Here is an 18,994-nt window from a genome sequence, read left to right on the forward strand (position 1 = left end):
CACCCCCCAAAATATGGAATAAACGGGGTTCTATCGCACCCACGATGCTGGTGCCCCTTTTTTGGGGTGAAAACAAGCTGGGGGGGGACCGACCCCTAATTGCTATTTTTTATTTAACAACTTTTTTAACTGGCACCCCAGGGCCCCCAATTTGCATCGGCCCCCCCCCCCAGCACCCTGGCTGCACCCATCAGGCCAGCCCAGCACCCTCCGCGGGCCGCGGCAGGATGGGACCCGTTGCGACCCCCCCCCCCTCGCAGCACGCGGCCTCGCTTCGTCCCCCCCAGGGCTTTATTGAACCTTTAAAATCTGTGGCGCGCGGTCGGTCGCCTTCACGGCGTTGGGGTGCTGCCGCGGGAGCCCCGCCAGGAGGAAGAGGAGGAAGAAGAGGAGGAGGAGGAGGGGAAGGAGGCAGGAGGGGTGCGGGGGGCTCAGGTGGCGGGCAGCCAGACTTTCTGGGTGCTGATGATGTCGCTGAGCTTGCCCTTGATTTTCAGGAAATGCCTCTTGAACTCCAGGCCGTCGCCCTGCGCGGGGAGAGGTTGCATCGACTGGCACCCACCTCGCGCCGCTTTGCATCGCTCTGCACCCACCTCGCATCGCTCTGCACCGCCTTGCACCCACCTTGCGCTGCTTTGCATCGCTCTGCACCCACCTTACATCGCTCTGCACCGCCTTGCACCCACCTTGCACTGCTTTGCATTGCTCTGCACCCACCTCGCGCTGCTTTGCATCGCTTTGCACCCACCTTGCATCGCTCTGCACCGCCTTGCACCCACCTTGCGCCGCTTTGCATTGCTCTGCACCCACCTTGCACCCACCTCACGCTGCTTTGCATCGCTTTGCACCCACCTTGCATCGCTCTGCACCCACCTCGCGCTGCTTTACATCGCTTTGCACCCACCTTGCATTGCTCTGCACCCACCTCACGCTGCTTTGCATCGCTTTGCACCCACCTCGCGCTGCTTTGCATCGCTTTGCACCCACCTTGCATCGCTCTGCACCCACCTCGCACTGCTTTGCACCGCTTTGCACCCACCTTGCATTGCTCTGCACCTACCTTGCACCCACCTTGCGCTGCTTTGCACCACCTTGCACCCACCTTGCACTGCTTTGCACCACCTTGCACCCACCATGCGCTGCCTTGCAGTCTTGCACCCACCACGCACTGCCTTGCGCCCACCAACGCCGCCTTGCATCACCTCGCAGCTACCGTGCGCCCACCGGCCGCTGCCCTGTGCCCATCTTGCATCACCTTGCACCCACCAACACCGCCTTGCACCCAGCCTTGCATGGTCTTGCATCACCTCGCACCCAACCTTGCATGGTCTTGCATCATCAGCTTGCACCCACCTCTCACGGTCTTGCACCCAACCTTGCATGGTCTTGCATCACCTTGCACCCACCTCGCACCCAACCTTGCATGGTCTTGCATCATCTCACACCCAACCTTGCATGGTCTTGCATCATCTCGCACCCAACCTTGCATGGTCTTGCATCACCTTGCAGGGTCTTGCACCCAACCTTGCAGTCTTGCAAGACCCTGCATCACCTCGCACCCACCGTGCGCCCCCCCGAGCCCCCCGCTCACCTTGGAGAGCCGAAAATCCACCAAAATCTTGCTCTCCATCTCCACCAGGTTCACCTTGAAGATGAGTTTGTTGTTCCTCCTGTCCGTGGTCGAGATGGTGACCTGCAAAGCGACAGCAAAGCGGAGGGTGGCCCCCCCCCCCAGTTATTTGCAGATGCGACGGCGTGATTTTGCACCCCAGATTTTGCACCCCAATCCCTACCTGGTTCGTGCAGCTCTTCTTCCAGCCGTACCCCATCTTCTCACAGACCTCTTTCAGGGCGCGGTAAGAGCCATCGGCGTCCAGTTTGGTGAAGAAGCGCGTCATCCGCTTCACCAGCCGCTGCCACGGGCTCTGCCGGCCCCAAAAACGGGGTGCAAAAGTTACAAATCCCGCAAAGTTGCAGCCCCGGCTCTGCAAAACCGCGGCCTTGAGAGGATAAATATTGCAAAGCTGCACCCCCTGATGGTGAAGGCTGCGAGTTGCATCTCCCAGGTTGCAAAGTTGCAGAACTACTGCAAAGTTGCACCTCGAATATTATAAAAACTGCAAAGCAGCACCCCCGATATTGCAAAGTTGCTCCCTAGTATTATAAATAGTGCAAAGCTGCTTCTTAATCTTATATACGTGACGCAAAGTTGCATCACAAATATAATAAATACTGCAAAGTCGGACCCTGATGTGCTAAATCGGATGCGAAGCTGCATCCCAAACACTGCAGTTGCACCCTGATAGCGTAAATGCTGCAAAGTTGTACCCCAACCATTGCAGAGTTGCATCCTGATACTAAAAATACGGCAAAATTGCACCCCAAATACTACAAAGTAGCACCCCAAGATGATAGACGTTGCAAAGCCGCATCCCTAATATTGCACAGTTGCATCCTGGTATTATAAACGCTGCAAAGCTGCACCCTAAACATTGCAAATTTGCATCCCAATACCAAAAATAATGCAAAGTTCTGTTCCAAATACTGCAAACTCGCACCCTGAGCTGATAAATAATGCAAAGCTGCATCCCCAATATTGCAAAGTTGCTCCCTAATGTTATATATACTGCAAAGCTGCACCCCAAATACTGCAAGATTGCACCCCGAGATGATAAACCTTGCAAAGCTGCACCCCAAATACTGCAAAGCTGCACCCCAAATAGTGCAAGGTTGCACCCCGCAATGATAAACCTTGCAAAGCTGCACCCCAAATACTGCACAGTTGCACCCCAAATAGTGCAAGGTTGCACCCCGCAATGATAAACCTTGCAAAGCTGCACCCCAAGACAAAAAAAACCACAGCAAAGCTGCATCCCCCATATTGCAAAGTTGCAGTTTGATATTCTAAACGCTGGAAAGTCGTGCCCCAAATACTGCAAAGTTGCACCCCGACACAACGAAGCCTGCAGAGCTGCACCCCGAACACCGCGCAGCACCTGGGAGGAGCCGGGGGTGCCGAGGAGCTGGCTGTTGACCAGCATGTGGTCGGGGCAAGCGGGCTGGGAGAAGCTGATGCCCTGCACGAGCTTGTCGATGCTGGCCGCCCCGCTCTCCCAGAGCGCCCCGCCGGTGCCGGGCTCCGGCTGCGACGTGGAGTAGCTCGCCTTCTCCTCGCTGCAATGCAAGGGGAGACGGGACGTGAGGGACGGCAGTGCAAAGGAGAGATTGCACGGGTGGGGAACGGGGAGGTATCGGAGCAGGGGAATTGCACCGCTGTGGGATTTTGCAGGATTCTGTACGATGGAGCGTACGCAAGCAGGGTAAACACAGCCTTGTGCATGGTTTCCACCAAACCACCTCCTGGTGAAAACACAGGGGAAGCCCTGCAACGTGCAAAGAATTGCAAAGGGCAAAGACCTGCAGCGTGCAAAGCCCTGCGGGGCGCAAAGCCCTGCAACGTGCAAAGCTTTGCAATGTGCAAAGCCCGGTGGCATGTAAAGCCTTGCAATGTGCAAAGCACTGCAGCGTGCAAAGCCTTGAACTGTGCAAAGCCCTGTGGTGTGCAAAGCCCTGCAACGTGCAAAGAATTGCAAAGTGTAAAAGCACTGCAATGTGTAAAGCTTTGCAAAGTATAAAGCCTGGCGGCACGCAAAGCCCTGCAACGTGCAAAGCCTTGCAGCACGCAAAGCCCTGCAACGTGCAAAACCTTGCGCTGCGCAAAGCCCTGCAACGTGCAAAGCCTTGCAGCACGCAAAGCCCTGCAACGTGCAAAGCCTTGCGCTGCGCAAAGCCCTGCAACGTGCAAAGCCTTGCAGCGCGCAAAGCCCTGCAACGCCCCACAGGATACAAAGCCCTGCAACAAGCAAAGCCCCGCACCATGCAAACACGCAGGAAAGCTCCTGCTTCCCCCCGCAGCAACGAACCCCAGCAGCACAAACCCAAGGAGGCGACCCGGCAGCGCCCAAGCGCGCGCTTGCGAGCCGGAGCGCGCGGGGAGGGACGCAAAGGGGACGCGGAGGCTCACCCCAGCGCGCTCTTCACCGGCGAGAAGTCCATATCAGAGCGGACGGGCTTGGAGAAGCCGCCGGGGGAGTCAGCGACGCCCCCCGAGGACACGCGAGCCCGCTTGACCCCTGCGAAGGCAGAAGACACCCAGTGACCCCCCCAAATCTGGGGGGACGAGCGCGTTCCCCGCCGGCCCCTTACCCTTTTTGAGGGGTTTGCTGTACCACCGGTCCTTCTTGATGTCGGGGATGGTGATCCTCGCCGTCGGGCTCTCCGTCAGGATCTTGTGCAGCAAAGCTGAGGGAGACAGAGCGGGGAAATGGCGGTTGCCGGCGCGGCGTCGGGTGCTGCCGGGTGCCGGTTGCTTACCTAAGGGTGCCGAATCGATCTTCTTCCAAGGCGGGAGGTAGGTTTTCCTCTCCTTCCAGTCGCTGTATTCCTGGCAGCTATCGCTGGGTTGGTCCCAGGGCAGCTCTGGCGGAGGAGAAAACCCGCTGCGTTACTGCACCGGTGCAGAGGGAGCATGGAGAAATGGGGGGATGCAGCCAAGGAGGAAGCACGGCACGGTTTGCACAGAGAGGTTTTGCAAAGGGGGTAATAAAGACCGGTTCTGCGTGGTTTGAAAAGGGGGCAACGTGCAAAGGCGTGCAGCGTGCGAAGGCGCTGCAATCTGCAAAAGCCCTGTGGCGTGCAAAGGTCTGCAACGTGCGAAGCCCTGCAACGTGCAAAGCCCTGTAGTGCACGATGCCCTGCAACGTGCAAAAGCCCTGCAGCGTGCAAAGCCCTGTGATGTGCAATGCCCTGTGGCGTGCAAAAGCCCTGCCGCGCACGATGCCCTGCAGCATGCAAAAGCCCTGCCGCGTGCGATGCCCTGCAGCGTGCAAAAGCCCTGCCGCGCGCGATGCCCTGTGGCGTGCAAAAGCCCTGCCGCGTGCGATGCCCTGCAACGTGCAAAGCCCTGCCGTGTGCGATGCCTTGCAACGTGCAAAAGCCCTGCGGCGTGCAAAAGCCCTGCGGCGTGCAAAAGCACGCTGCAGCACCGACTACGACACCGCGGCGATTTTCTGTGCCCTTCACACGCCCCCCGCGTTTCACGTGCGTCCCTTGAGCATCCTCTCCACCCCCCCACCTTCTGTGTTCCGCAGGCCCCCCCCCCGTTGCCGGCGGCCCACCTCCGGCCAGCATGGCCGTCAGCACCACGCCGCAAGCCCAGACGTCGACGGGCTCAGCCCGGAACTCGGGGCGCCGCAGCAGCTCGGGGGCCACGTAGGGCAGGGTGCCGCACATCTTGTTGAGCAGCCGCTCCCGGCCGTTGTGCCTGAAGACGGTGGCCAAGCCGAAGTCGGAGATTTTCAGGTTGTCTGGGCCCAAATTCAAAATTAAAAATTAAAAATTGAAAATTAAAAATTGAAATAAAAATTGAAAATTAAAAATTGAAATAAAAATTGAAAATTAAAAATTGAAATAAAAAATTGAAAATTAAAAATTGAAATAAAAAATTGAAATAAAAATTGAAATCAAAAATTGAAATCAAAAATTGAAATAAAAAATTGAAATCAAGCGCCAAATTTCAAGCGCCAAATTTCAAGCGCCAAAATTAGTCACGATTAAACCGTCACGATTAAACCGTCACGATTAAAGGTCAAATGTCAAAATTAAATGTCAAAATTAAATTTCAAAATTAAATTTCAAAATTAAATTTCAAAATTTTCACAATTAAATTTCACAATTAAAGGTCACAAATTTCACAATTAAAGGTCAGAATTAAACTTCACAATTAAAGGTCAGAATTAAAGGCCGGGGGGCGGAGGGGGCTGCGCCGCCTGCCCCACCTCGCTCATCCAGCAGCAGGTTCTCCGGCTTCAGGTCGCGGTGGGTGATGCCGATGCTGTGCAGATAGACCTGGGGACGGAGCGACGGGTCAGCGCCGCGCGGGGACGCCCCCCGCCAGCGCCGCCAGCGCCGCCGCACTCACCACGCCGGCGATCAGCTGCTGGAAGAAACGCTGCGCCTCCGGCTCCGGCATCCCGATATCCGGCTCTGCGCGAGGGGAATAAGAAGGGGAAGAGCAACTCTCAACCGTTTCGGGATTAATTTTTTAACGCGGCGTTTTCTAGAAAAGAAGAATATTTTAGCGGGCGTACCGATGCGGTCGAAGAGCTCGCCGCCGCTGCAGTACTCCAGGAAGAGGTATTGCGTGGCGCCTTCCCGCCGGTGCCCGTAAAATTTGACGACGTTCTCGTGGTTGAGCATCTTGTTGATGCAGATTTCCTTCTTGATGTTCTCCGGGCAGTCGGCCGCGCGCTTCATGTCCACGATTTTCACGGCTACGGCTTCCTCGGTGCGGCGGTTGACGGCCAGCTGCACCCTGGGGCCGGTGGGGGGTCAGCGGGGCGCCCAGCGGGCAAGCCGCGGGCAAGCAGCAGCCGTGCAGTGGGCACGTAAGGGGCATGAAACAGCCAAGCAATGGGCAAGCAGTGGGCACGCAAGGGGCAAGCAGTGGGCACACAAGGGGCACACAACAGCCAAGCAATGGGCAAGCAGTGGGCACGCAAGGGGCAAGCAGTGGGCAAGCCGCGGGCAAGCAGCAGCTGTGCAGTGGGCACGTGAGGGGCGCACAACAGCCAAGCAATGGGCAAGCAGCGGGCACACAAGGGGCAAGCAGCGGGCACACAAGGGGCATGAAGCAGCCAAGCAATGGGCAAGCAGCGGGCACGCAAGGGGCAAGCAGTGGGCACACAAGGGGCACACAACAGCCAAGCAATGGGCAAGCAGTGGGCACGCAAGGGGCAAGCAGTGGGCAAGCCGCGGGCAAGCCGCGGGCAAGCAGCAGCCGTGCAGTGGGCACGTGAGGGGCGCACAACAGCCAAGCAATGGGCAAGCAGCGGGCACACAAGGGGCATGAAGCAGCCAAGCAATGGGCAAGCAGCGGGCACGCAAGGGGCAAGCAGTGGGCAAGCAGCAGGCATGCGAGGGGCAAGCAGCGGGCAAGCAGTGGGCACGCGAGGGGCAAGCAGTGGGCAAGCAGCAGGCAAGCAGCGGGCACGCAAGGGGCAAGCAGTGGGCATGCAAGGGGCAAGCAGTGGGCACACAAGAGGTATGCAACAGCCAAGCAGTGGGCAAGCAGTGGCCATGCAATGGGCACACAAGGGGCACACAACGGCCAAGCAGCGGGCAAGCGACAGCCAAGCAGTGGGCACACAAGGGGTATGCAATGGCCAAACAGTGAGCAAGCAGTGGCCAAACAGTGGGCACACAAAGGGCATGCAACAGCCAAGCAGGGGGCAAGCAGTGGGAAAGCAGGGGGCACACAAGGGGCAAGCAGTGGCCATGCAGCGGGCAAGCAGCAGGCACACAAGGGGCATGTGATGGCCAAGCAGCGGGCAAGCAGCGGGCACAAAAGGGGCAAGCAGTGGCCATACAAGGGGCAAGCAGTGGGCACAAAAGAGGCATGTGATGGCCAAGCAGCAGGCAAGCAGGGGGCACGTAACAGCCAAGCAGGGGGCAAGCAGCGGGCAAGCAGGGGGCACACAAGGGGCACACAAGGGGCAAGAGTGGGCACAAAAGGGGCAAGCAGCAGGCAAGCAACAACCAAACAGGAGGCAAGCAGGGGGGCACGGAACGGGCAAGCAGCAGGCACAAAAGGGGCAAGCAGTGGCCATGCAGTGGGCAAGCGGCGGGCACAAAAGGGGCAAGCAGTGGCCGTGCAGTGGGCAAGCAGCGGGCAGAAAAGGGGCATGTGATGGCCAAGCAGCAGGCAAGCAGGGGGCACGCAACAGCCAAGCAGCGGGCAAGCAGTAGCCAAGCAGGGGGCACACAAGGGGCACATAACGGGCAAGCAGCGGGCATGAAAGGGGCAAGCAGTGGCCATGCAGTGGGCACAAAAGGGGCAAGCAGTGGCCATGCAGCGGGCAAGCAGGGGGCACGCAACAGCCAAGCAGGGGGCAAGCAGTGGCCAAGCAGCGGGCAAGCAGGGGGCACACAACGGGCAAGCAGTGGCCAAGCAGCAGGCACAAAAGGGGCAAGCAGTGGCCATGCAGCGGGCAAGCAGGGGGCGTGCAACAGCCAAGCAAGGGGCAAGCAGGGGGCAAGCAGGGGGCGTGCAAAGGGCAGGCGGGGGGGCGGTGGGCGTGCAAGGGGCGTGCAAGGGGCGTGCAAGGGGCGTGCAAGGGCCGCGCCCCGGCGGCAGCTCCCCGCCCCCCGCCCCGCCGCACTCACTCCCCGTAGGCGCCTTCGCCCAGCGTCTGCACCAGGTCCCAGTCCTCCACGAAGGGAACCGCCATCCCCGCGACCGCTATCGCGACCGGTTCCGCGATCGGTCCCGGCCCCGCTCCCGCCACGCTGCCTTTTCCCGCCGGCGCCACCGCGCCACGCCCCGCCCTGCGCGCGCAGCGCGCCCGGGCCCCGCCCCCCCGCGCGCCTGGCCCCGCCCCCTCCCCTCCCACCACGACCCAATCCAAATTTTGTCTCAAATCCACTCAAAGCAGCAAAACGCCCCCAAAATCCCTCTCCCGCGCGCCGGCGGGGGCGGGAAGCAGCAGAATTTGGGGAAAAACCCACTCAAATAGCGCTTTTTTTTTTTGGCTTTAATTATTATTCTTATTTTTAATTCCTCGTTAATCAATCCCCGGTTAAAGCCGTTATTTCCGATTTGGCGACTGCTCCGTGCGTATATAAAAATCACTCCCCGGCAGGCAGGGGCAGGCAGGGATGGGCAGGGACGTCCCGCTGCTGCCTGCGCTTACAAACGGTATAAAACAAAAATAAAACCACCCCCCCCCCTCAAAAAAACCCCCCAAAATCTGACAAAAAAAAAAAAAGAAACACCCCAAAATATTTCTGCTTCACAGGTCAGTGCGGTGCGCAGCGCGGCCGGCGGCAGCTCCTCTACGTTCTCGACAAACCGCGGTTATCCAAATCTTTCACCTGAGCGGTAAAAAAAAGGTTGGGTTAGGTGAAATTTAATGGGTTTTTCCCAAATCTGGGGGGTTTGGGCTTGTTTTGGGGCCGTACCTTGTATATTCGGACCAGCCAGTGCTCTGTGGTGTACGCCTCCTCCAGCACGTCCAGCTCGAAGTCCTTGTTGCCGATTTCGGCGTTCCTCACCCGGTCGTAGCCCGGCGGTCGCTCTAGGAGAGGGCAAAGTACAGGCAGCGCTGCCACGTCGCACCCCGAAGATGTTGGGGGCACGGTGGGGCGCCCCAAAAGTGGTGTCCCCCCCCCCACGGGGGGCGGTTTTGGGGACTTACTGGCCTCGGTGTAGACCTGGCCGAAGCGGTAGTAGCACATCTTGTACATGAGGCAGTTGAGAAGCACCGGGGAGCCCTCACGGTCGACCCGAAACTCCCCCGTGGGGGTGTAGTAGTCGTGCTCCTTGATGTGGCGCCCCGTGTCCGTGCTGCCCCCGATCCGCACCATCCACAGGAACTTGTTGATGTCTGAAAGGGGGAGAGCAAAGAGTTGGGGGCGAGAGCAAGGAGTTGAGTTGGGGGGCAAAGAGCGAGGAGTTGAGTTGAGTGGGGGCCAAAGAGCGAGGAGTTGAGTTGGGGGCCAAAGAGCAAAGAGTTGAGTTGAGGGCAAAGAGTGAGGAGTTGAGTTGGGGGCCACAGAGTGAGGAGTTGGGGGCCACAGAGTGAGGAGTTGAGTTGGGGCCACAGAGTGAGGAGTTGAGTTGGGGCCACAGAGTGAGGAGTTGAGTTGGGGGCCAAAGAGCGAGGAGTTGAGTTGAGTTGGGAGCCAAAGAGTTGAGTTGGAGGCCTAAGAGTGAGGAGTTGAGTTGAGGGCAAAGACCTGAGTTGGGGGCAAAGAGCGAGGAGTTGAGTTGGGGGCAAAGAGTTGGGGGGCAAACAGTGAGGAGTTGAGTTGGGGCAAAGAATGAGGAATTGAGCTGGGGGTGAGCAAAAAAGGGACGTGCAGCTTTAAGAGAGGAGCATTTTGGTAGCGTTTCCACTTCGCAGCCTCAGCTGAAGGTGGGACTTCACTCCTCTGAGAGCCATTTTGGATGGGTTTGACCCAGCTCAGAGCAAGATCTTACCGTCAGACGAATACCCAGTGAGGCCTCCGAAGATGACAAGCACGTAGCTGACGTCCAGTTCCCTCATGATCTCGTAGGCTTTCTCCTCCGTCGATGCCATCGCCTGGAGCAGACCTGGAGTCAGTCACGCCACGCGATGCCCCCAGCAAGTCAGGGCAAGGCGGCAGGCGAGGGCAGGACCTACCTGACCGACGCGGGAGATGTGCGTGTTGTTCCAGGTGTTGTTGTCCACCAGGATGGTCCGGTTGGCCATGGCGGTTATCTGGTACCCATAGTCCCACCAGGACATCACCTTTGCGTCCTGCACCCAAACGCCAGACGTGCCGTCAGCGCCTCAGCGGACAACGTTGGGTTCCCACCGCCCCAGTTACCCCCTCCTTTACCTCCGGCGTGTTGTGACGCAGCCAGTAATAAGCTTCTCGGAAGTCATCAAAGATGATCCTGCTGCCGTCCCCACCCCGGGCAGACAGCACGATGGAGGGGGAGGAGTACGCCTCGCTGGTCACCCAGGTGGAGTGGAAGGTGTAGGTGATCAGAAAGAAAGCCATGACCAGGATCATGCCACTGGCAACCTGGGGGAAGAAACGGGGGTCAACGCTGGAGGGAAGAGGCCACCAGCCTCCCGCACTTGTCCCCACCAGGACTAGGTGTCTCCTCCCCCTTCCTGAGCCGGCCCAACGCTCACCTCGTTTTTGATGGGGTAGGTGGAGTCTTGCTGCTTTTTGCTCTTCTTGTCCGGTCGGCTGATATCCAGGTTCTTCATGTAGGTGGACAACACCTGAGAAACCCCGATGCCGGACAGGATGCACATCACCGGGGCCAGCACCAGCATAAGACGCACCTACGGGCAGCAGCAGAAGAGTCAGTGCCTGTTGGAGAAGAAATCAGGGCAGAAATCCAAGAGAAGAGAGAAATTCAACGCCATCCCTATCGCAGCACCTCAAATTCAGCAGAAACGTCAGCCTCCAGATAAACCCGTCGCTGATTTTTTTAGCGGGTGGAGGCTGGGAGCTGCCACCATCTCAGACACCCCCAGGGAAGTTCTCTGAAGACCTCAAAATTGGCCAAGGTGCGGAATTTAACGCCCTCGGGCAATCTTAGGTGGAGCCAAGAATTAGTAGGTGCCTCCACACCAGAAATCAACCCGCATTTAGGGCTTGGGGTGCTGGAGCAAGAGTGGAAACGGGCTCCTAAGCAGCCGTTTGGCATCGGTCCTTGCTTGGATACCGGGAAAAATTGTTTGGGTTTGCAACTCGGCTATGGGAGACCAGGAAGGGAGACTCCGTGGCGGACAGCGGTGGCCACATGGAAGCGAGTAACACCACAACCAGTAAGTTTTGCAACGTCACATTCCCCCGCCGTGCAGAGGGGCGAATAAAGCAGTTTTAAGGAAGGGAGAAAAGCCTCATGAACGTTTCCACCGGCTCAAGGCGGAAGAATCATCATTAATGAGTTCAGAAAAATAAACTAAATCAGCGTCGTTAAGAGCATTTCGTCATCCTGCTTGCGCCCAGCAGGCCGCAGCGCTCACCATCACAGCGGAGAAGTACATGCTGGTCACCCCGTACATGATGATAAAAATGCGGGCGTCCGAGAGGTTACTGAAGCAGTAATACAGACCGACTGCGAAGGGGAAAGAGAAACGGGTCAGGTTCACCTTTGCGATCCGGTGCCCGAAATAAAAAACAGCCGGCGGAGGCAGGCCGCGCTCCACGGCAGACTCGGCACCGTGAGCAGAGAGAATAAAACCCTTCTGGCGTTGTACGTTGATGTAATAAATCGCGGATGTGACGACAGCGGCGCCGGGCTCACCTGGGAACATGAAAACGAGAAGCTGCAGGTCAAAGTAGTAGGAGGACCAAGTGGTGGGCTGGTGCTCGGAGACGGAGGCGATGATGGGGATGTTGTTCTTTGCGTAGGAAGGATCCAGCAGGGAGTAGAAACGCCCCGTCCACGGGGAGATTTTCCCTAGGAAAGAGGAGAAAAAAAAATCATCTTCAGTTCCAGCAGAGTAACCAGCAACGTCGATATGTTCCCTCACAGGGGAAGCACGGGAATGAGCAATCCTGGACCTCGTTTAACATCTCTATTACTCAAAACTGCCATTTTAGAAAGGAAATACAGGGCAATTTTACCCTAAAAAGCTTTCTCCCCCACCCGACCTACATTTTTAGCATCTCTTCGCTACTACAGATCGACACTCGGTTTCTGAAGCATCGGCTCAGCGTCCCCAGCGCGCGCTGAGTCACGACGGGTTTCGCTCTGCGCCTCGTGTCACCCGGAGCCCAGATCTCACAGCTGCTTCTTCAATATTTCCCCGCTAACGCAGAAATTAGGGCAGGTCCCAGCCTCCTCCTTCGAGGGAGGCTCGCGAGCACTGAAACCGCAGTGCGGGCAATAACGCGGAATTCGGATTGACAAATTACGTGCTCTTCAAAGCAAGGAAAAGAAAAGAAAGCGAGGCAAAGCCGGCGGCGAAACGCGCTCATCGTCGCCACGGTCTCGGGCTACCTGTCAGCATCAGCACGGCCCCGATGGTGAGGAGGACAAAGCCAACCAGGGAAATGACGCTCCTGAAGAGGATTTCGAACTGCTGCGGGTTCAGCTTGCTCCGAAGGTAGTCCACGAAGGCGTGGATCTGACACAAGCCGAAGACTCCAAGGGCAGCCATGTGCTCCGAGGAGAGGACAGGCTGCAAGCGGAGGAGAGCGTGATGAGCTACGGAGGAGAACGAGGGTCGCGTTGCGCCCGGTATCGGCTTATTTTTACAAAGCACTTCTCAGCAAAGTCACGGGAAACCGTCCCCTCCCCGCGGACGGCACGGCTGGCACAAGTCACTTCCTTACATCAGCTTTGATTCCCAGATAGGGATCCACATGGAAAATTAACCCGATTCTTGTGAAAACCTGAGCGAAGCGGGCATTTTTCCTGCTATACCGAGACACACACGGGCGTGAGCCTTTCCTTCACCGAAAACAGAAATATTTTCAAGAAAGGCAACCGGTGCCGTGAAGGTTGTTAGCAGTTTTAAAAGCCACCCGGCACCTCCAAAACCTCATCTTGCCAAAGGTCGCAACGAATCAGCGTAACGGGGGCTAGAACTAGAAGCCAGCCCCCACTTATAACGTCAACGGCGAAGGCAAGAAGAGAAACGGGGTGCCACCTCGCTGTTGTTCTGCTACAGCCCACGAAACGACCGTCCTTGAGCCTGCAAATCATTCCGGTCCCCACCTGGAAGCCAACAAAGGAGATCTGCATGGAGAGGATGGTTCCCAAGCAGTAGACGGTGCAATAGGCTACGTAGATCCTGTGGGAGAAGCGTCCGGTCAGCATCAGCACAAGAACATGCAAGGGGATGAGGTTAATCAGGAAGACGTAGCCACCCCACGAGGAGACCTGCCAAGAGAGAAAAGAAAGAAAAAAAAAAAAAAAACAAACAAGTTCCAGGACGGAACAGGTCGCACAGGAGAGGTCGAAGGTGGCGGGTTTGGTTTTCCTGGGATCACGCGCAGGATTTTCCCCCGGCGCTAACGCCAGCCGCAATCTGCTCTCTCCCAGGGCGTCCTCAACAGTCACAGCTGCCAGAAGGCCAGGTTTTTCAACGCTATTAGTAAAACTTTGCACAAAACCCCGCTAGTTTTGCTAAGTGGAAATGAATGAAGAAAGCATCCATTCCGTTTTCACGCCAAGCCCTTGGCAGAGGTTCTAGCTCCCCGAACGCAAGGACGCAGGAACGGCGCGCCGTGTATTTTCGGTCCTCGGAGTCAGAAATACTTTGGCGCCGGGAGAAGGAACGCTTACCATGTAGAAATAGGCAAGAGCACACATTGCTGCCCAATAGATGGAGCCAGTTTTGACGGCTTTGATCCACATGTAGTAGGTTAACAGCATGCAGAAGATGGCGATACCTGGGTAAAAGGACACAGAAAGGTCAAAGGAAGCTCACGCCAGCCCCGAAACGTTAATATAACCCCTGGGGCGCTGCAGAGCGCTCAATTGCGTTAAATATAGAAATGCTTTTGCTGGTCCATCAGAAGATGGAACAGCACCTCGCACAGAGAGCCAGGCCCGGGAAAAGGGTTTCATCTCTGATTTCTAAAAGACGGCGATGTTTGTGTCTTACTGTAGGTAACAGCTCAACGTGGCTTCTTCTAGCCACACCAGCTAGCCTTTCCGGACACAGCGACTCCTTACATGGCCACTGAAAGCCCAGCTATGGGAGAGGAACCTGGATCCTCTTCTGCCCTAGGCGTCAATGATGAGATTGCCGCCTTTGCCAGCCCCAAAGTCATTGCCGGAACGGAGATAAAACCACGGGGGAGCCGCAGAGCAGCTCCGATCCCAAGCAGAGCTGGTGGAGGTGGCAAAACCCTTTTTGACTTGCAAACAAGGGTATTCGGGGAACGGGGTGCGCTCGCTGCCGGCGTCGGGAAGCGCTCCCTCTTCGCAACCGCGGAGGCGAGAACAACCACCGGTCTCCGAGCCGTTGGGTTATTAAACCGCAGGGACCTGGCAGGGCTCGCTGCGAAAGGATGGTTTTTCTGTCGCGCTCCGTAGCAGCTTTGCCATCGTTTCCCAAAGCTGTTAAAGGTTTCCCTGCTCGAGTGCCGCAAACTCACCTTCGTTATCGTAGGAGCCGGCAACGGATCGAGAGATGTACCCGGGCACGACGGCAATCATGGCGGCAGCAAGGAGTCCTGCCCCTGCGTCCTGGGGAAAAAAAACACAGCCAGAGGGTGTAAAAGCCATCGGTTTTTCGGGCTTCCGTTATCGTGCTGTACCACGCAGGGCTATGCCTCAAAGGAATAAAAATTGAGTGTTACAACTAAATTTTAAAACAGATCTTCCACTTCCCAGAAGTTCTGGGGTTGGTGGTCACCTCCAAACCCGCGAGCTGCCTTTCCGAAAGGCACGCGGCCCCTGCTCCTCCGTAAAGCGAAAGCCTCCAAGGTAGCCCCGAGCTTCCCCTTACCTTGAGCTCTTTGGTGAGGTGGTAAGTCACTATGGTGGTGAAAGAGGAGAAGAGGGGAGCCAGGAACACGCAGACGTTTCGGATGTCGATGGTGATGTGGAAGAAGTGCAGCACGTGGTAAATTGCCGCCGATGTGATCATCAGGCCTGCGGGACAGAAACACCACCGTTATCGGGGTGCTCTCGGTCTGCCCGCGGCACCGGGGGTTGCGTGCTCGCGATGAACAGCAGGGCAGCCGAAAACCTCGCCGGGAAGGAGCTGCTGCTTGGGATGCCTCGATGAAGGGCGTCCCCCGAGCTCCCCTCCTCTCCCCGCTGGCGCTCAGGGCTCTGCTCCGCGTACACTACCCGCCCCTCTCCCAAATCTGCTCCTCCTTTCCCTTGCGCGAGGCGCGTTTCGGCTCAGCAAAAGCCCGACGGCTTACCTGGATAAATGGTCCCACCGATAATCCTGCCCAAGGGGTACCACGCTCGGTCGTCAAACCAGTTGTGGAATTTATAGAAGCCCTCCTCCGCCAGAAAGCGGGTTGTGCGGTAGTTAAAATACCTGTAACGGCGACAAGCGCTAAGCATCCCCGCATCCGGGTATAGCCACATCGACCGCTCACCGCTCCGCGCGTCACAACCCCAGTCCTTAACGAGCGTTCAGACAACGAGGCAGCTTTGGACAGGCCGAGTACCAAACCGCGTGCCCGTTGGGATACCCTTCTCCGACGTCTAGGGGTAAGAGAGCGTCCTAACGGCCGACCGCGTGTTTTCCATGCCGAGGGAACTACTCCACTTTCCCCAGACCACCCCAAACCTCGGCTGCAAAGCTTCAGCCCTCCTCCCAGGGGGTTTAAAAGCGGGTTTGCAAAGGTAACGTTCTCCCTCGCACCTGATTTAACCAGCAACAACCCTGGGACGCGGACACAAGCTGTCCTAGGAGCCCCCTCTCCTGTTGTGCCCCGCTCAGGCAAAGAATCACCAGCATAAAAGAGGTGTTGGGCGATTACCCCGACTTAGATCTCAGTCCTGGGAACTGAGACTTGAATTTTGGGTCTAGAAGAGGAAAAACTAGCTGCACTGAAAACCGCCCTCCAAATCCCTCCTCCTCAACGGGGATTAACTTGAGCCCAGCAACCACCACCCAACTTCCGCGCGCTCCAGAAGAGAAAAACCTCACAAAACGGGAGGAAGACACTCACGGGTCAAACTCATGGATGACGCTTTCGAATCTTAAGACGGAAAAAAGCCTCGTGGAGAAAGCTGCAACCACAGAAGAAGGGCCGAGTGAATTTACAGCACTCACTGAGCCAGAGTTTTATTAGGTTTCTCATCTACTTTGACTGATTAAAATGGTTTCTGTCTCAAACTTGTCATTAGGAAGATAAAGAAAGACGTGTTTTTCAAAAGAATCGATATGGAAGGAATAAAAGCGCTCACTTAAGAGCTTCACAACTATAAAAAAAAAAAAGAGAAGGAGCAGAGGCAGCTCCATCCCGGGGTCCCCCTTCGAGGGCACGAGCAGCCCTCCGCACGGCCGGCGCGGCAGGACGCGGACTTACACAGCACGGCTGCCATCGACAAGATGAGGAGCTTGAGCAGCGTGTCTTGCTTCTCATAGGAGAGCCGGAGAAACCCTAACTTGGTCATTTTCACATCAAAAGCAGAGATCGAGGATGCTTGAACACCTGAAAACAAAGAGGGAAGGTGATCAAAGAGCGAGCCAGCTCCACGACGTCTCTAAAAGCTTCGTAAAATAGGACCTTAAACACCCCGCTGCTGCCCAAGGAGGCCGTCGTCCACCCTTCAGGTGCTTTCGCTGATCCGTGCCTCCCTCCCCAAATCCCCTTGCCTCCCATCCTCACCTGACAGCTCGCCCCAAGTCTCAGCGGAGCTTTTTCTTTCTTTTACAGAGACCAGAACTTCTTTGGGGCAGAGGACACGTCTGTTTCTCTGCGTACAAAACAAAACCCAGGTGTAAACTTTCAGCAAAACCACTAAATTTTCCCTGGTTGGTCTCTGGAACTTAACCACCATCTGTAAGCGATGCACGAAACAGGTAACCCATGGGGATCACAAGAATTCGGTGCTGTATTCTTGTATATGAGGTCTGAACGGCTCCTGGCCGCTCCCGTTTGGAATTATTGATGTTAATCATATAGATCCCAGGGGTTTCCTACCGCGGACCAGCACAGTCGGTCAGCTTTGCTTCTATCGGACAACTTGACCGTTGAATTCAACCTCCCTGGGCGGAGGAAAATCCTGGCATTAGACACCAAGGAAGTGAAACTGTGGCCAGAGAATAACGTCTTGAAAACACTCTCGTTTCTTTAAAATACTTCTTTGCCCAATCAGTCCGGAAAAAAACCCGCTAATCCCTGCTGATTCAGTCCCAGAACTGGTGGGTAAACCCTCAGTTCGCGTCTCTGAGCTACAACGGGGGGGCGGGGGCAAATTGGGACAGGCTGAGATTTAAAAATAAAATCCAAACTGGGCCTGGGCCCTTCTGTGACCCAGAAGCGATTCCGACTTGCACGCATTCGCCAATAATTGATAGGGAAATCAGCGCGCGCTGTAATTATTTCCTGGTTCCCCTGGGTAAGAAGCAGCGGCTAACAACGATCGCACACAGATGCTTCCCAGGCACGAGCGGCTCTGCCAGGGCGGCACCACCGGCACCCCCATTTCCACAGCTCCGGCAGATGACTCACGGGGTGCTGGGGGACCCTTCGCCACCCAGTACCGCCACAGGGGCTGGGGGAACCAGTCCCCAGATACCGGGGTGGGAAGGAGGAAAGGCTGTCCCTGGGCCGTGGACCACAGCCTCGCTCTTGCCACCGGCCCGTCCAAGCTCGCCTGTGCCCTACGAGACACCGTGCCCCCCACGAGTCCCCTGTGCTGCGCCCCGCACCTCGTCGCTCCACGACCCCTCGCCCCCCAGCCCTGGGCACCCCAAAGGCTCCAGCCCCTGACAGCCAGCAGTGCCTGACCCCACGGGCCTGGGCACCCCACAGCATCGCCCACCCCAAAACCCACGATCCCACAAGGGTGGGAACCCCACAAACCCTCACCCCATGGGCCTGGGCACCCCACAACCCCACAGCACCTCACCCCACAGGCCTGGGCACCCCACAACCCCTCACCCCACAGGCCCAGGCACCCCACAGGCCTAGGCACGACATATTCCCACAGACCCTCACCCCACAGCCCTGGGCACCCCACAAGCCCTTGACCCACAGGCCTGAGCACCCCACAGGCCTGAGCACCCCACAACCCCTCACCCCACAGGCCCGGGCACCCCATATTCCCACAGACCCTCACCCCACGGGCCTGGGCACCCCACAGCATCACCCATCCCAAAACCCCCGATCCCAGAAGGCTGGGAACCCCACAACCCCTTGCCCCACAGGCCTGGGCACCCCACAACTCCACAGCCCCTCACCCCACAGGCACGAGCACCCCACAACCCCTCACCCCACAGGCACGGGCACCCCATGTCCCCACAGCCCCTCACCCCATAGGCCTGGGCACCCCACAAGCCCACAGACCCTTGCCCCATGGGCCTGGGCACCCCACAGGCCTGGATACCCCATATCACCACAGCCCCTCGCCCCACAGGCCCGGGCACCCCACAACCCCCTTACCACAGGCCCGGGCACCCCACAGCCCCTCGCCCCCCAGGCCCCCGGCACCCCTCAGCCCCGGGGCCGCGGCCCTCACCCGGGCGCCGCGCTCGGCCCCGCCGCCCCGGCCATCCGCCCCGCGCAGCCGCCCTTGCCCGCCGCGGCGACCCGCCCCCCATTGGATCTCACCGACGCCACTCCACAAGCGGCCGCGCTCATTGGCCGCGGCGCCGGGCTCTCAGCCGAGGGCGGGACGCCGCGCGCCTCGCCCGTCGCCTTCCGATTGGCGGAGGGCGGGGCGGGCGGGGCCGGCTGACAACGAGGCGTGACGTGTCCGTCCGGGCTTGGGGAGGGCGTGGCCGGGCGGGTCACGCGG

General features: G+C 57.7%; 2 protein-coding genes across 6 annotated transcripts; both read right to left on the reverse strand.

Moving 5' to 3' along the window:
• Window positions 1-388: 388 nt before the first annotated feature.
• CHEK1 (checkpoint kinase 1) lies at window positions 389-8,288 on the reverse strand (the record flags this gene model as incomplete). 2 transcript variants are annotated; one of them, XM_082330765.1, is made up of 12 exons in its annotated part: window positions 389-527; window positions 1,592-1,693; window positions 1,794-1,925; window positions 2,997-3,174; window positions 4,025-4,133; window positions 4,207-4,302; window positions 4,375-4,479; window positions 5,178-5,366; window positions 5,838-5,907; window positions 5,981-6,045; window positions 6,150-6,373; window positions 8,224-8,288. In XM_082330765.1, the coding sequence occupies 12 exons, from the start codon at window positions 8,286-8,288 to the stop codon at window positions 432-434; spliced, it is 1,431 nt and encodes a 476-aa protein (XP_082186891.1). In that variant the 3' UTR covers window positions 389-431. The 2 variants fall into 2 exon arrangements, with proteins under 2 accessions (XP_082186891.1, XP_082186892.1); XM_082330766.1 differs by lacking the exon at window positions 1,592-1,693 and having other exon boundaries at window positions 430-527.
• Window positions 8,289-8,737: 449 nt separating this feature from the next.
• Window positions 8,738-18,803, reverse strand: STT3A (STT3 oligosaccharyltransferase complex catalytic subunit A). Of its 4 annotated transcripts, none has more exons than XM_082330497.1 (19): window positions 18,716-18,803; window positions 16,861-16,948; window positions 16,558-16,683; window positions 16,198-16,258; window positions 15,436-15,557; window positions 15,012-15,157; window positions 14,659-14,749; window positions 13,841-13,947; window positions 13,271-13,435; window positions 12,551-12,731; window positions 11,852-12,007; window positions 11,571-11,662; window positions 10,725-10,880; window positions 10,423-10,611; window positions 10,224-10,340; window positions 10,040-10,142; window positions 9,255-9,443; window positions 9,019-9,134; window positions 8,739-8,931 (listed from the first exon to the last, which is right to left on the reverse strand). In XM_082330497.1, the coding sequence occupies exons 3-19, from the start codon at window positions 16,643-16,645 to the stop codon at window positions 8,893-8,895; spliced, it is 2,118 nt and encodes a 705-aa protein (XP_082186623.1). In that variant the 5' UTR covers window positions 16,646-16,683; window positions 16,861-16,948; window positions 18,716-18,803; the 3' UTR covers window positions 8,739-8,892. The 4 variants fall into 4 exon arrangements, with proteins under 4 accessions (XP_082186625.1, XP_082186623.1, XP_082186624.1 ...); XM_082330498.1 differs by lacking the exon at window positions 18,716-18,803 and adding an exon at window positions 18,640-18,655; XM_082330496.1 differs by lacking the exon at window positions 18,716-18,803 and adding an exon at window positions 17,030-17,867.
• Between the last annotated feature and the right edge of the window lie 191 nt (window positions 18,804-18,994).

This window comes from Platalea leucorodia, assembly GCF_965183815.1.
Source record: "Platalea leucorodia genome assembly, chromosome: 20".
NCBI lineage: Eukaryota > Metazoa > Chordata > Aves > Pelecaniformes > Threskiornithidae > Platalea > Platalea leucorodia.

Coding starts and splice junctions, on each gene's coding strand:
- STT3A (XM_082330496.1), bottom strand. Junction 16,259..16,557: donor GTCGATGGCAGCCGTGCTGT/GTAAGTCCGCGT, acceptor CTGTGGTTGCAG/CTTTCTCCACGAGGCTTTTT. Junction 12,008..12,550: donor GGCCGTGCTGATGCTGACAG/GTAGCCCGAGAC, acceptor CCTCTTTCCTAG/GGAAAATCTCCCCGTGGACG.